The 13,334-nt window shown below is 37.0% G+C and overlaps 1 protein-coding gene across 1 annotated transcript in view; it reads left to right on the top strand.

The window, feature by feature from the left end:
• Positions 1 to 13,334, top strand: part of LOC136264636 (deoxynucleoside triphosphate triphosphohydrolase SAMHD1-like) — a 116,752-nt gene that overhangs the window by 71,013 nt on the left and 32,405 nt on the right. The window contains exon 13 of the mRNA XM_066059414.1: positions 5,681 to 5,773. Coding sequence (XP_065915486.1) covers positions 5,681 to 5,773 — 93 coding nt within the window. The remainder of the gene's footprint in view (positions 1 to 5,680; positions 5,774 to 13,334) is intronic.

A 13,334-nucleotide genomic window follows, 5' to 3' on the forward strand; every position in this document is an offset into this window, starting at 1 on the left:
AGGCACTACATTGTCTCTGGTTTGAAACAGTGAGACCGAAAAAAAAAAAGGTCACAGCCAGCTGCCACCTCACCAACCATGCATTTATAGCTGATAAAGTACATAAAAATCCTTAAATAGCTCACTACACACTGTTCTAATACTGTGACTGCTTTATTAGAGTGACTGCTCTATTAGAGTATCTCGATCTTGGTATACTAAAAATTTTTGGAGGGGTGTCAAGAGCCCCCTTTGACCCCCCCTGTATCCGCCCCTGGGCAGGTCTATATAGTTGACTCATAATCACAACAGCAAATTGGTTCAGAAAGTTCATCATCATAAATGCAAGTATAGCTGCATACACCTTGCTAAGGATGACTAATATATAGCTACAGGTGTACTAAATGCCTTCTGCTTTTACACTTTATTTGATGCTTAAGGCTAACATAGTGTCACTAAGCTAAGGAACATGCATACTAATTATGATATTTAAATGTGTCTTTATGCTCAACATTACTGCCATACCTGCTTCCATATCACAGATTTAGTGATTAGAACATGGATAAGAGGAGCTGATTCATTAGGTAACAATGGTATATAGCTATAGCTACAGTAAATGCTTGGTAGTTACAAATGAAGATTATAATATTATGCGTGATACTCAGTGCATATACAGTGGAACCAAACCCCTTGGGACTGGTCCATAAGTCTGAAAAGTCCGTATATCTGAAACTGTGTATAAATAACCTTTAAAAGTATCTGCATTTTCAATTATCCTAATAGAACAGACACTACTCTAATAGAACAGACACTACTCTAATAGAGCAGTCATTTCTGTAGTTTGGCTAAGCAAAAATCCGGGTAAGTAGGGTCCGGATAACTGAGTTTCCACTGAATTGCAATCAGCCTTGATACAATGGAAAAGTATAAATGGTATAAAATAATATTATCATTATTTTCCACTGAAAACAGCTGAAAACACACCTTTAGAGTCTATAAGTTTCAAAAATTTACTGGAGTACCCCAGACCCCCTAGGTTGGTGTGCTTTGCATGCTAATGTAGCCTATTTCAACTTGAACAGCTATGGATACTAGATGAATCTTATCACTTGGTCTCTGCATTAAAATACCCCTTATATATATATAAGTGCTATCCCTGTGAGAAGGCTTGTATCATCTAATGTCTGGGTGTCCCTGTCTGGCTTAGCCCCCCCCTTTCAAAAAATCCTAGGTCCACCCTGAGATGGTTCCACAGTCTGACAATTCCGCTGAAATAGAAATGCTGATGTATGGAAGGTGATTTGGAATGAACTACAGTAACTTGCAAGAGTTTCCAGATCTTGTATACCTGTACCTTACAGCTATTTTCATTAGCTTGCTGCTAATTTTATGCTAATGAATGTTAATGATCAGATAGCTGTTTAGGGCACTTTACTGAAACAGTAGTCATTGAGTTCATAATGTGTAGTAAGTATATGTACATTAGTGGTAGCAATTGTAGCTGTTCAAGTCGAGTTTTTAAAATCATAGTCAAATAATCAAGTTGAGTTTTTAAAATCATAGTTAAATAATTCAATATGAATTTCATTGCCCTGCATTGAATGTATTATGAATTTCATTGCCTTGCATTGAATGCATTTCAATGTGAGTATATGTCCTTGATTAACTGTGGACTCCATAGTTGAGAACAATATAGAGCAACTGAGATCTGACTAAGAAAGGTTTGTTAGGCTTGGTTTGACTAAGGTTTGTTAGGCTTTTCCTGCAATGATTTTATAGCTATAGTGCTCTGACCATTGCGGATTATCAGTAAAAGTAATACTACTGAGGTCTTCTTTGTGCAACGTTTTGTTTTGTTTGGAGAGTTGAAGCTCTTGGCCAGAATTGTACATGAATAGCTAAATTCAGCTTCGTTGTAAAAAATATTAGTGTTGCATCTCCAGAGTGAGATGATGTTAAGTCCTTGGTTTATATGAATTGATAATCTGCAGTCATTTAGTATCATCAGCAAACAGAAAAAGAATTGAAGAACAAATACTCTCTGGAAAATCATTGATAATAATGGTGGCCAACGGATACTACCTTGTGGTATACTCCTGAGAGAACATTGCACAGCATTTTGACACACTGAGATTAGTACTTTAAGTAAGATTTGAGCTATTTCCATGCACAGATTACTTAAGTGCTCAGTAGTTAAGGTAGCCTAAAATCTTTTAGAATCTCAAAACTTTCTAGAATATCAAAATTTTCTAGCTGGGTCAGTTTCCTAAGAACTTTTAATTATTTCCATTATTATTTCAGAAACCCCTTACAAAAATCCTAGATCAGCCACTGAGTTTGCAACATGCATCTATTTTAGTTTTAAGGCACCTCGATTTTTTTGCAACAATTAATATTTCAGTTTCTAGAAACCTCACAATCGCCCCTGACTGGCCTGGGCAGGGTCAGTGGCTAATACTGTATACACGTGCCATCTTTAAATCACATGCGGCTGGGGCGAGCTGGGGATGGCAGTCCATCAAGCCCATGTAGCTAAAATAGAGAGGAGAGCTGTCCCATACATGTATGGGCTGCCCGTACGCGTATGGAGCACCCATACACGTATGGGCATCCCATATGCATATGGGGCAAGTGATCTGCCCCATACGCATATGGGGTACCCCATACGCGTATGGGATGCCCCATACGCGTACGGGGCAAAATACACGTACGGTTCATAACACAGTCACCCTAATAGAGCAGTCACCCTGAAGAGAATTCAAGATATCAGCTAGAAACAAGTAACCTATATAGACATCAGATACAAACAAGTCACCCTGTAGAGAGATCAGCTACAACCACCCTGTAAAAAGATCATCTAGAAGAAGTTACCTTGTAGGGAGTTCAACTACAGAAAGAGATAGTTCAGCTAGAAGAAATCGCCTTGTAGAGTTTAGCTACAAAGAAACCACCATGTAGAGAGTTCAGCTACAAACAAATCGCCCTGTAAAGAGATCAGCTAGAAGACGTTACCTTGTAGAGAGTTCAGCTACAAAGAAACCATCATGTAGAGAGTTCAGCTGCAAACAAATCACCTGTAGAGAGTTCAGCTACAAACAAATCTCCCTGTAGAGAGATCAGCTAGAAGAAGTTTCCTCAGCTACAAAAAAATCACCCTGTAGTAAGATCAGCTAGAAGAAATAACCTTGTAGAGAGTTCAGTTACAAAGAAACCACCATGTAGAGAGTTCAGCTACAAACTAGTGACCTTGTAGAGACATCAGCTTGTAGATGTTACCTTGTAGAGAGTTTAGCTACAAACAAATCACCCTGTAGAAAGATCAGCTAGAAGAAGTTACCTTGTAGAGAGTTCAGTTACAAAGAAACCAGCATGTAGAGAATTCAGCTTCAAACTAGTGACCCTGTAGAGACATCAGCTAGAAGAAGTTACCTTGTAGAAATTCAGCTACAAAGAAATCATTCTGTAAAGAGCTCAGCTGCAAACAAATCACCTATACAGAATTCGGCTACAAACAAATCACCCTGTAGAAAGATCAGCTAGAAGAAGTCACCTTGTAGAGAGTTCAGTTACAAAGAAACCACCGTGTATAAAGTTCAGCTGCAAACAAACCACCCTGTAGAGAGTTCAGCTATAAACAATTTACCCTGTAGAGAGATCAGCTAGAAACAGTGATCCTGTAGAGACATCAGCTAAAAGAAGTTACCTCGTAGAGAGTTCAGCTGCAAACAAATCACCCTGTAGAAAGATCAGCTAGAAAAAGTTACCTTGTAGATAGTTCAGCTACAAACAAATCACCCTGTAGAGAGATCAGCTAGAAGAAGTTACCTTGTAGATCGTTCAGCTACAAACAATTCACCCTGTAGAGAGAGCAGCTAGAAGAAGTCACCTTGTAGAGTGTTCAGTTACAAAGAAACCACCATGTAGAGTTCTGTAATAAATATATGTATTATATATATAATTTGTACATTTATTGATAAAATCAGAAATATTTAAAGTATTTATCTGCTTCATCTTTTCTTCTTCCTGTGGAAAAGAAAAAAAAGAAAAGTTTATAAAGCCCCAAAGCTGGGCATAGGCCGGCTTTGGGGTATACAAATACAAAAGAAGTGAAATCTAATCCAAAACAGCCAAGCTGTAAAAAAAAGTGTGCGGCCCTCAAAAAGGCTATGGTGAAAAAAGATGTGAAATCCAACGACAATTCAGGTGAATTTTGTGCCACGACCAAGTGGCACAAAAATTCATCTGAATTGTCGTTATTAAAATTTTTACCATTAACCTACCATCACAGCCATTTCTTGGCCGCCACCTTGGATTTCACATCTTTTTTCACCATAGCCTTTTTGAGGGCCGCACACTTTTTTTACAGCTTGGCTGTTTTGGATTAGATATATATAACTCATGAAAACTGCATATTACCACCCTTTATTGCAAACTTACCTGAAACCAAAGTTAAGACAACAGTCAAACTGTCACCAAGCACCTTTGTATGCACTAAGCGCCTCTAAAAATGATGATCGTGTTGCTGGTATTTAAGACTTTATAGCCTTTAAACAGCTTTTTAGACTTCACAACCATCTGCAAAAGCCTTAATGACAAAAATCAACCTACTAAAGAGTGATCATTGCTGCTTAAAAACATACAGCAACTAACAAGAGAATCTGCTCTAATCAACCACCTACAACTTAGCCTGTTTGTACCCTCCCTTTGCCAGCTCCTGGATCCACCTCTGTACATGGGCTTGAAGCGACCACTTATCTTTCATGAAAGAACTGTTTAGTAGTTTCACTGTTGCTGGTTTGGCAGGCCACTATGCAGAGGGAGTGTATTTTCCCATTTCATTTATTGTAGCAAAAATAGCACACAGCAGCCATGTCTCTCAGGTCCTATATACATTTGTCCAGCTTTCCAGATCAAAATCTCTAATTGAGCAGTCACTTGTCCTGCAAGAATGTAATGGTCATTGTATATTCTTGTCTGCAAAAATCATTCTGAATTGCATTTTAGTAGTATTATTTCTCTGGTGTTTATATAATGCACCACAAGCTACTGTTTAATCCTGTTGAATGCACGTGAAAGATGTGAGCTTGAGGTGGATTTCACTGAGTAGAATGACAGCGCAATTTAATTATTGGATGAAGGCAGACAATTCAACTGTAGTAGCCTAAAAATCTTTAAATGTTTTAGATCATGCCAGACCTACTCCACAAAAGTCAAAGTTACAATAAACAATTGTTAGGCTTGTTTGCCCTTCTCTCCTCTTTATTCTGCATTTGGGAGAGACCGCCTGCATTAACATTCTCTGAGCACTTACGGTGATGAACCTTGAACAAGTATGGTTGCAGTACAAGACTCCATTGCATCAAGCAGCTGTTACAGTCTTTAAATTTTGAGAGCCACTGCAGTGCTCAGTGGTCTATCTGAATTGTGAACTCCTTTCCTATCAAATAAGCAGTGAAGGCTTGAACTCTTAGACTGATAGCCAAACAATTCTTTTCATTAACACCCAATTCATGTAATAGCAAGGATAATGAAACACTTCCATAACAAACAAAGTTGCAATAACAATTCTGTAAATACTATCTTACTCCTATAGTCATTTTAGTCTGGAAGCTGGTGAGTTGTTCTTGGTGATGTTTGCTTACCAGATATGTTCCTGAAAAGGGAGGGGTAATTATGATACATATATATGGACATTTTGTAGAAGGACAATGGTAAAAAAGAAGAGGACATTGCTAAGGATATTGCAGAGATGTCTGGTACTAATGGACTGACTGCAGAGAACTTCATTTGTGACGTGAGTAATTTTCTTGTGTACATGCACATAATTATTGTGACCAAATCTGTACATTATACACAATGAGGTAAAATACACAAAAAAAAATCCATAAATATTTTTTAACATAAGTTTTGCAATTAAAATAAGTTGTTAATGTCATTGCATATTTTCCTAAAGTATTTCCTTTTGTATCAGTACTCCCAAGGAGACAGAAAATAGGTATAAACATCAGTTTACCTCATGTTGTTTCATTCTCAACTTTTTTCACAGTTTTATTTTTGGCCTGGTCATAGTAATGACCTACGGTACAAAGCATAACATACTCAACAATGGGTTTGCCTATTTATGGAGAACATGATGGTGTAGGTTACATCTCCATACAAAACTGCATTCGTAAGTCGTGACCAACTAATTAAGCTCTTGTAGTTAATTTTCCACATTGTCACTGTACAAATGAATCTCTCTGTTGTTCTTTCTGTTTCTGTTGTTAGTTCTTGGCTTCTAGGGCTGAAACTTTGAACTATGCACCATATAGCAGGTAAATTTTGAAGTTTTTTTTCATCTTCAAATATTTGAAGAGGCCCTTATCTTTGAAATTAAATGCCCAAGTCCAGTTGTTCTTCAACAATAAATTCTCACAAGTAAACATAATGTTTTGGTGTAGATGTGATATTCGCTCATATATTCTTTGGTATCAGTGGTTAAACAGTATCAAAATAGCCAGCTACAGCTGGTTCAGAATTAAGGCTGTTGTTGGGAATTGAGGTATTCCAGCAGCATAGATACTGGATAGTGGCTATACAATGTTTACTCACTCAGTACTCCTCCAGTCTTTTCTCCAGTGTGTAGGGGGCATAAATTATTTCTTCATCATCAAGTCAGAGCATGCCTATTTCTTTATAATTGTCACAGTTAATTGGGACTCCGATGTTTGTTCAGGCTGGTTGTCACCAAAGTTTAGTGTTTGTTCTGTCTTCAATAATCATCACTGTATCTACATAGAAAAGAAGAAATGTGAGTAAAAACAAACCTCAAGGTCAGCCATAGGCTGGTTTTGTGGCCTTATAAAGTACAAAAAGGAGTGAAATCCACACAAAAACAGCCAAGCTGCAAAAAATGGTGCTGCCTTAAAAAGCCTGGGTGAAAAAAAGTTGTGAAATCAAAGGTGGCGGCCAAGAAATGGCTGCAATGATGTTAATGCTAAAAAAATTTAATAATGGCTGTGTGCATTGTTAAAATTTATTAGCATTAACATCATTTCAGCCATTTCTTGGCTGCCACCTTTGATTTCACAATTTTTTTCACCCAGGCTTTTTAAGGCCGCACCATTTTTCACAGCTTGGCTGTTTTTGTGTGGATTATAGATACCACAGAGTAATGTGAGACCTATTCTGGGAAAACCGGTCTTTTATTACCAATAGAAAAGTGTCAAAAGTGTCGGTTTTAAGTATTAATTTTTAGTTCGCCAATGGTTGAAGCAACATGTACCAAATTTTCACATATTTTACACCACTTCCAGAGCATCCACTATACAAGCAGCCAACGTGAGCTTGATGGTTTATTCACGTAACTTGGTATTCATCAGATCTTCTGTCATGGGTGTAGGGATGCGGGAATTATGCCTGAATAATTTTGGGAATAATGATGGGGTAATAGAATAGAGCATTATTCCAGCGTTTTGATGCAGTTTTGGAGCATAATCGGCATAAAAATAAATTAAGATCGAGATACTCTAATAGAACAGTCACTTACTCTAATAGAACGATCAATTACTCTAATAGAACGATCAATGCGGAATAATTCATTACTAATACTACTGGCAAGTAAGCATCTTGCTAACAAAAAAGCTTTTCTGATGACTTGACACAGCTGGATTTAGTACTTTTTACTGTTTCAAAGTCTTGCTGTACAATTTAATTACTAAAATGAAGAAAAAGTTACAAAAATTAGGAATAATTTTGGGAATAATGAGTATTTTTGGGAATAATAAAAAGCATAATGATAAGGTTTTAAAAGAATTTCGGAATAGAATAATGATGAAAATTTTGAGCATAATTCCCACAAGCCTACATGGGTGATAGGACTAGTTTTTCCAGACCCAGTCACATAATATACAGTATGTGTACATGTGCTTCCACACACAGAATTTTGACTTGTACATGTACATGCCTGCTGGCTTGTGGCCTTAGATTGGTCATGCATCATCCTTCATCTTGTAATCTTAAAGAGGTTATTCAACATGCACCGACACCTCAGGCTGATACCAAGTATTTATGGTGCATGAATTGTATATCCAGGCCATGGTGATCTAGAGTCCATTGCTTAAGGAACACTATGTTGGTATCAAAGCCATTCAATCACACATTATTTTTCATCCTGTGAAATCTTTACATAACATATTATACACTTTACAGCAAGCGTACAAGATATGGCAGGAAATTAGATTGTACATTGATGCCAGGTGAGATATAGTTTAATATGTTTTCTACCTGCACAACAGTGGGATAGATAATTAAATAATTGTTGAACATTAATGACAATGGTAACAGCTCTGACTATGTGAACATAACTTGTTGTCAAAACTGTGTACATTTCACAGAAGCAGGAGCACAAGATTGAAGTTAGAAACTTTGCCCATTACTTTATTACATTTATGTCATCAACTTGGTAATAATGTGTCATAACATTAAACGGCTTCAAAATGTAAACAATATATCAATGGAGTCATTTCCTAACTAATAAACAAGCGTTCACACTAAGTGTGTGGAAATTGCACATGCCATAATAAAGATACTACTTACGTTATTTTGAACAAAATAGATCCTTCTTGACAGCAGGGGAGTACAATGACCAATGCCAGACTCCTTCTACCATGCCTTACTGTGTATCAGCAAAGGAATGATGGTGATCTATAGTCACTGCGTAAAATTTGGATTACATGAATATGTTGCATAAGGTACATGTGAAGCCTTTGTACTCCCATCAAATTTAGGTGGTAAAAGTTCTTCCTTAGATTTGTTGGAGAAAACACAATCTTGGTGAATTGTAACAGTACTATGTGACTGGGTCTGTGAAAACAGGGCATGTAAGCACACAAAATTTGCATACTTTTTTAAACTATCACCACTCATAGCTTTTATTTCATTTAGCTACAACCATATACAATTTTCAGTCCGTATAAACATTTAGCTGACTTAATAGCAGAAGTTACTGAGTGCAAATGCTTTATTCCAATACTGAGATATTACCTGATATGTGATAGGGTGTAGTTTGTGCCCACATGCCCTGTTTTTGCAGGCCTGGTTACTACTTAGCCTTAACAATTCACTTCACAGTGAGTAAATTATCAAAATCTCCCCATCAACTTTTTATGCCATACACAGTACTCCAGTTAGATACAATAGCTTTCTGCTTAATATCACTATGGCACACACCAAGCTAGTCTCTAATCCAGACCACAAGTTGTAACCAAAAGTCAAGGGGGTGGGGCACTAAAATATATCTTATAGTGCTGTACTGATTATCGGATCAGCTAAAATATATCGGCCACCAATATGGAATTTTACCCATATTGGAATCAGTATGAGAACCATTATCACTACCGATATTTATACAGTAGCAATAGTTTGTAGACATAGAGCATAGTAATGAATGCATGCACATGGTAATTAAATACACTTTAATTTGTTTAAAACTGTGTATTGCATTTATATCAGATCAGATATCTTCTTTTTGTGATATTAATATCGGATATCAGTAAGTTCCAAAAACCCTTTCAGTACACCTCTAATATCTCGTTATTCCTATCTTCTTCCTCGGTTAAACTCAAAACATAAGTATTGACCTCTGACCTTCAGTGAAAAACACACTTGTCTCTTGACCAACTACTAGTATATGTGATACAAAATTATGTTTACGTTTGTTATATCCTAAAAGTATTGATCATGGTATATACTTTCAAATCACACTTTCCCCTTAACCAACTGAAAAATTCTAGCTTAACTTTTGACTCTCACTTTGACTGAAGACATGCAAATATCAGAGTACAGGATATATTGGACTGCCACTCCTTCACAGCATTGAGACTATAAACTGTTAATTCCCAAATACTTGACCAATGACCCTTTTCCGTATTGGAGTGTACACAGAACATTACAACACCAGTAGCTATATACAACTACAGAAAACAAATAAAACCTGCCTAACTGTAGTGACACAATCATGGTATAGATCCTTTTCACAAAAAAATAACACAACACGCATACCATACAAAAACAACAAGCTCACTTACGTAGATATAAGAATAATCCCATTCCACAGACAAATCTCAATGTTCCACTGTTTCACAGCTCGCTTCCCAGCCCATGTGTTCTATATGATGCCTTCCCATCATTGTGAGTATGGGGGCGTGTGCTAGTAGATAAGTAACAGTAAAATCATTGGAGGATCCACTAGAATCACATATTGCTTGAGGAAATGGATTATAATGGTTTACCCAGAGACAGACTAATGGATATCATGAGTGCTATGTTAGTGCGAGCTTACAGCCACTGGGATCTCAGTAAACTGAACATCCTGGCTCGCAGCCCTAGACATATGTGGCAGTCATAGCTATGTACTAAGTAAGTATTTATAATAGTGATACCACTTGTGCATGTGAGTGCGTGTGCATCACTGTGCATTAATGCATGTACACGCAAATGCAGAAACGCACATGCAACATGCATTTAACTTGTCACCAGTATGTACTGTAACTATTTTTTACACTCCAGTGAACTATTGTATATAGTGTGCAATCCATTTCACAGCTGGTTTCCTTTATCTATCCCAGTTTTTGTGTTATAGATGTGTATATATATATATATATATATATCCACATAAAAAGTGAAAAAATGGCGTGGCCTTAAAAAGCCTGGGTGAAAAAAGTTGTGAAATCAAAGGTGGCGGCCAAAACATGGCTGCAATGATGTTAATGCTAATTAATTTTAACAATGCACACCACCATTTTTTCACAACTTGGCTGTTTTGTGTGGATTTCACTTTTTTGGTACTTGATAAGGCCCAAAAACCAGATGATTATTGAAGACAGACTTATAAATGTATTTCATTGCATGATTTAATTCAATATTTGATAATATTATTGTAATACTCTAATAGAGTGCACAGTTTTTGAGGACTTCTAATAGAACATACATATAATGTTCTAGAACAATCTAGTACTTCTATTGGTAGATCTATAAAATTACAAACATTTGATATAAGCAGATTTCAACTAGGAAGTTCATTTATAAAGCAGAAATTAAGTGACGTGATCAGCCAAGGTAGCAGTGTTTCAGTGGTTAAGGATGCAGATGTTAGGTATGGAGGTCCCTGGTTTGAACTTCGGTAACTTTTTTCGACATTTTTTGCACACCGTTTTTACCCCGCGATGACTGCTCTATTAGAGTATCTCAATCCCACAATTTTACACTTTCTTGGTTTTTGCTTTATAACTTTGTTGCTGTAATTCTATTGCTATTCAAACTATCAAAAGACACTGCTATGATGATCAGCCTATCTACACACTAATTTTCAAGTTATTTCTATACTCAGTTTACCCTGTAGCCATAACAGAAGTTTGATTTTTTTACGTGAATAAATGCTCATAACTCCTTGAATATTACTGAGATTCACAACAAACTTGGTACGTGAATCCACCATTACACGCTCTTCATTTATGCCAAACATCAAGGCAATTGAATTACACGTTTGCATTTTATAGCAATTTTTGAAAAGTGTGAGAAAAGAAATCAACGCCCCAGTAGAAGAAGAAAAAAAAACGGACAAGTTAAATAAAATTTTGAACGCCCATACGTATCTCCCAAATGGCTGTTGCAAATTTAATCAAATTTGCTGTGTGGTGTACCCTACCTGGGGGACAGCTGTAATGCAAAAATGGTGTGCTTTGGAGAAGGGACCATGGAACTATGCAAGCATGAAAGAACTGTTTTTTTTTCTGCCTGTCAATATACTCATGGTGTGGTCGCCGGCTTGCTTGGCCGCATGACACACTACCATGTGTATTGGTAGGTACAATTGTCCACCATGCCACATCCAGGATTATGCAGTTGACTGGAAACTCTACCTGTCTCCATCCATGTATAGCACTTTCTTTAATACCAGATACTTTTCAACTCAAAGAACCATTCAACTCACCTATAATAATATTAATCTGACAGGAAGCACTTTGTGAGATTACATAATAAATGCACACTAGTCTGGGAGGTATCTGGTTGTTCAAGAAAAAAGATTCCTGAGGAAATATTCAAGGGGGTGTAGCGTAGGTACACGCTGTAGGGAGATCTGCAACCGCCATCAAAGTCTCTTACCGGCCGACATTTTGCTTCGACCTGTGACTAACAACCTTTTCCAATGTTTGACCAGTGACCTGTTAATAGCAATCAATTGACTGCTATTAACAGCACCCTGCTAGTTTCAAAATTTAATTGTTTAAGGCACGACCATAAGGGTGATTTTCTAAAATTCAGTCACATATATCATAAGTAGGAACCACAAAGGAGTGGGCATAGCCCACAAAATAACATCACCCAAAACAACCTCAATTTCCCCTGATGACGATGAGGCAGTATTGGTTAGGTAAAACTAAGTAAGCTCAAACAAGCTTTCAGATCAACCCGAAACGCTTTCAACAAGTTGCTACGGAATTTTTAAATAGTTATTTAATGGAATTTTCTACTGACTGAGTAACTGACTGAGTAAGTAACTAACTGATGCTTTATGACAAGTGTAATTTGAGGCTATGGGCTTAATTTTTTTCACAGTTCGATGTCACTTCAACCCAAGAGGTGCCTTTCAGCATACCGCAGTACATACAATGCATTCTTCATGGCCTTCTTTGTGTCCCATTCATCTTTGCTGACAGCAAAAAGTGTCAATTTGGCAGTAGCACGTGATGGCTTCCTTTCGCAACGGAAATCGTCCATATTTTTTATAGTGACTATTTTGATTGCAGAGGTACTTTTCAAACAGTTATTGATTCATACTGTTGTGTAACAGGTTAAACATAGCCGACAACAAAGCGTAATGGTTGCTTCACTTTTCAGATGATAATTGATATAACTGGGGTGTGTGGCACCTTTTCTTATTTTTGGTGTGCATGAATTACAAAGGTGCTTTTCGAACAGTTCTTGATCCGAAATACTGTGTAATGGGTTACGTTGAATGTTGACAATGAAGCAAAATGGATACTTCATTTATAATTGATATACGGGGTGTGCAGCTCCATTTCCAGATGCGGTATGTGTGGGTTCACCAGTCATAATAATTATTTACAAAAAAAGTTAACAAACAAGAACACAGAAAAATTTGGAATTTTCAACTAGAGTAGGGACCACATGGTTAAAAAAGTACTGAAACAAGCTGGAGTAGTGCGCAATAATTTTATTTAATCACAATAAAACAATAAGAAGTGTTATATCCCAAGATACGTATCATGATGGAAATGCACGGTAGGGATATAACACTTCTTGTTGTTTTACTGTAACTTAGTATTGTGCACTACTCCAGCTTGTTTCAGCAC

The sequence above is a fragment of the Dysidea avara genome, chromosome 8, assembly GCF_963678975.1.
Source record: "Dysidea avara chromosome 8, odDysAvar1.4, whole genome shotgun sequence".
Taxonomy (NCBI): Eukaryota; Metazoa; Porifera; class Demospongiae; order Dictyoceratida; family Dysideidae; genus Dysidea; species Dysidea avara.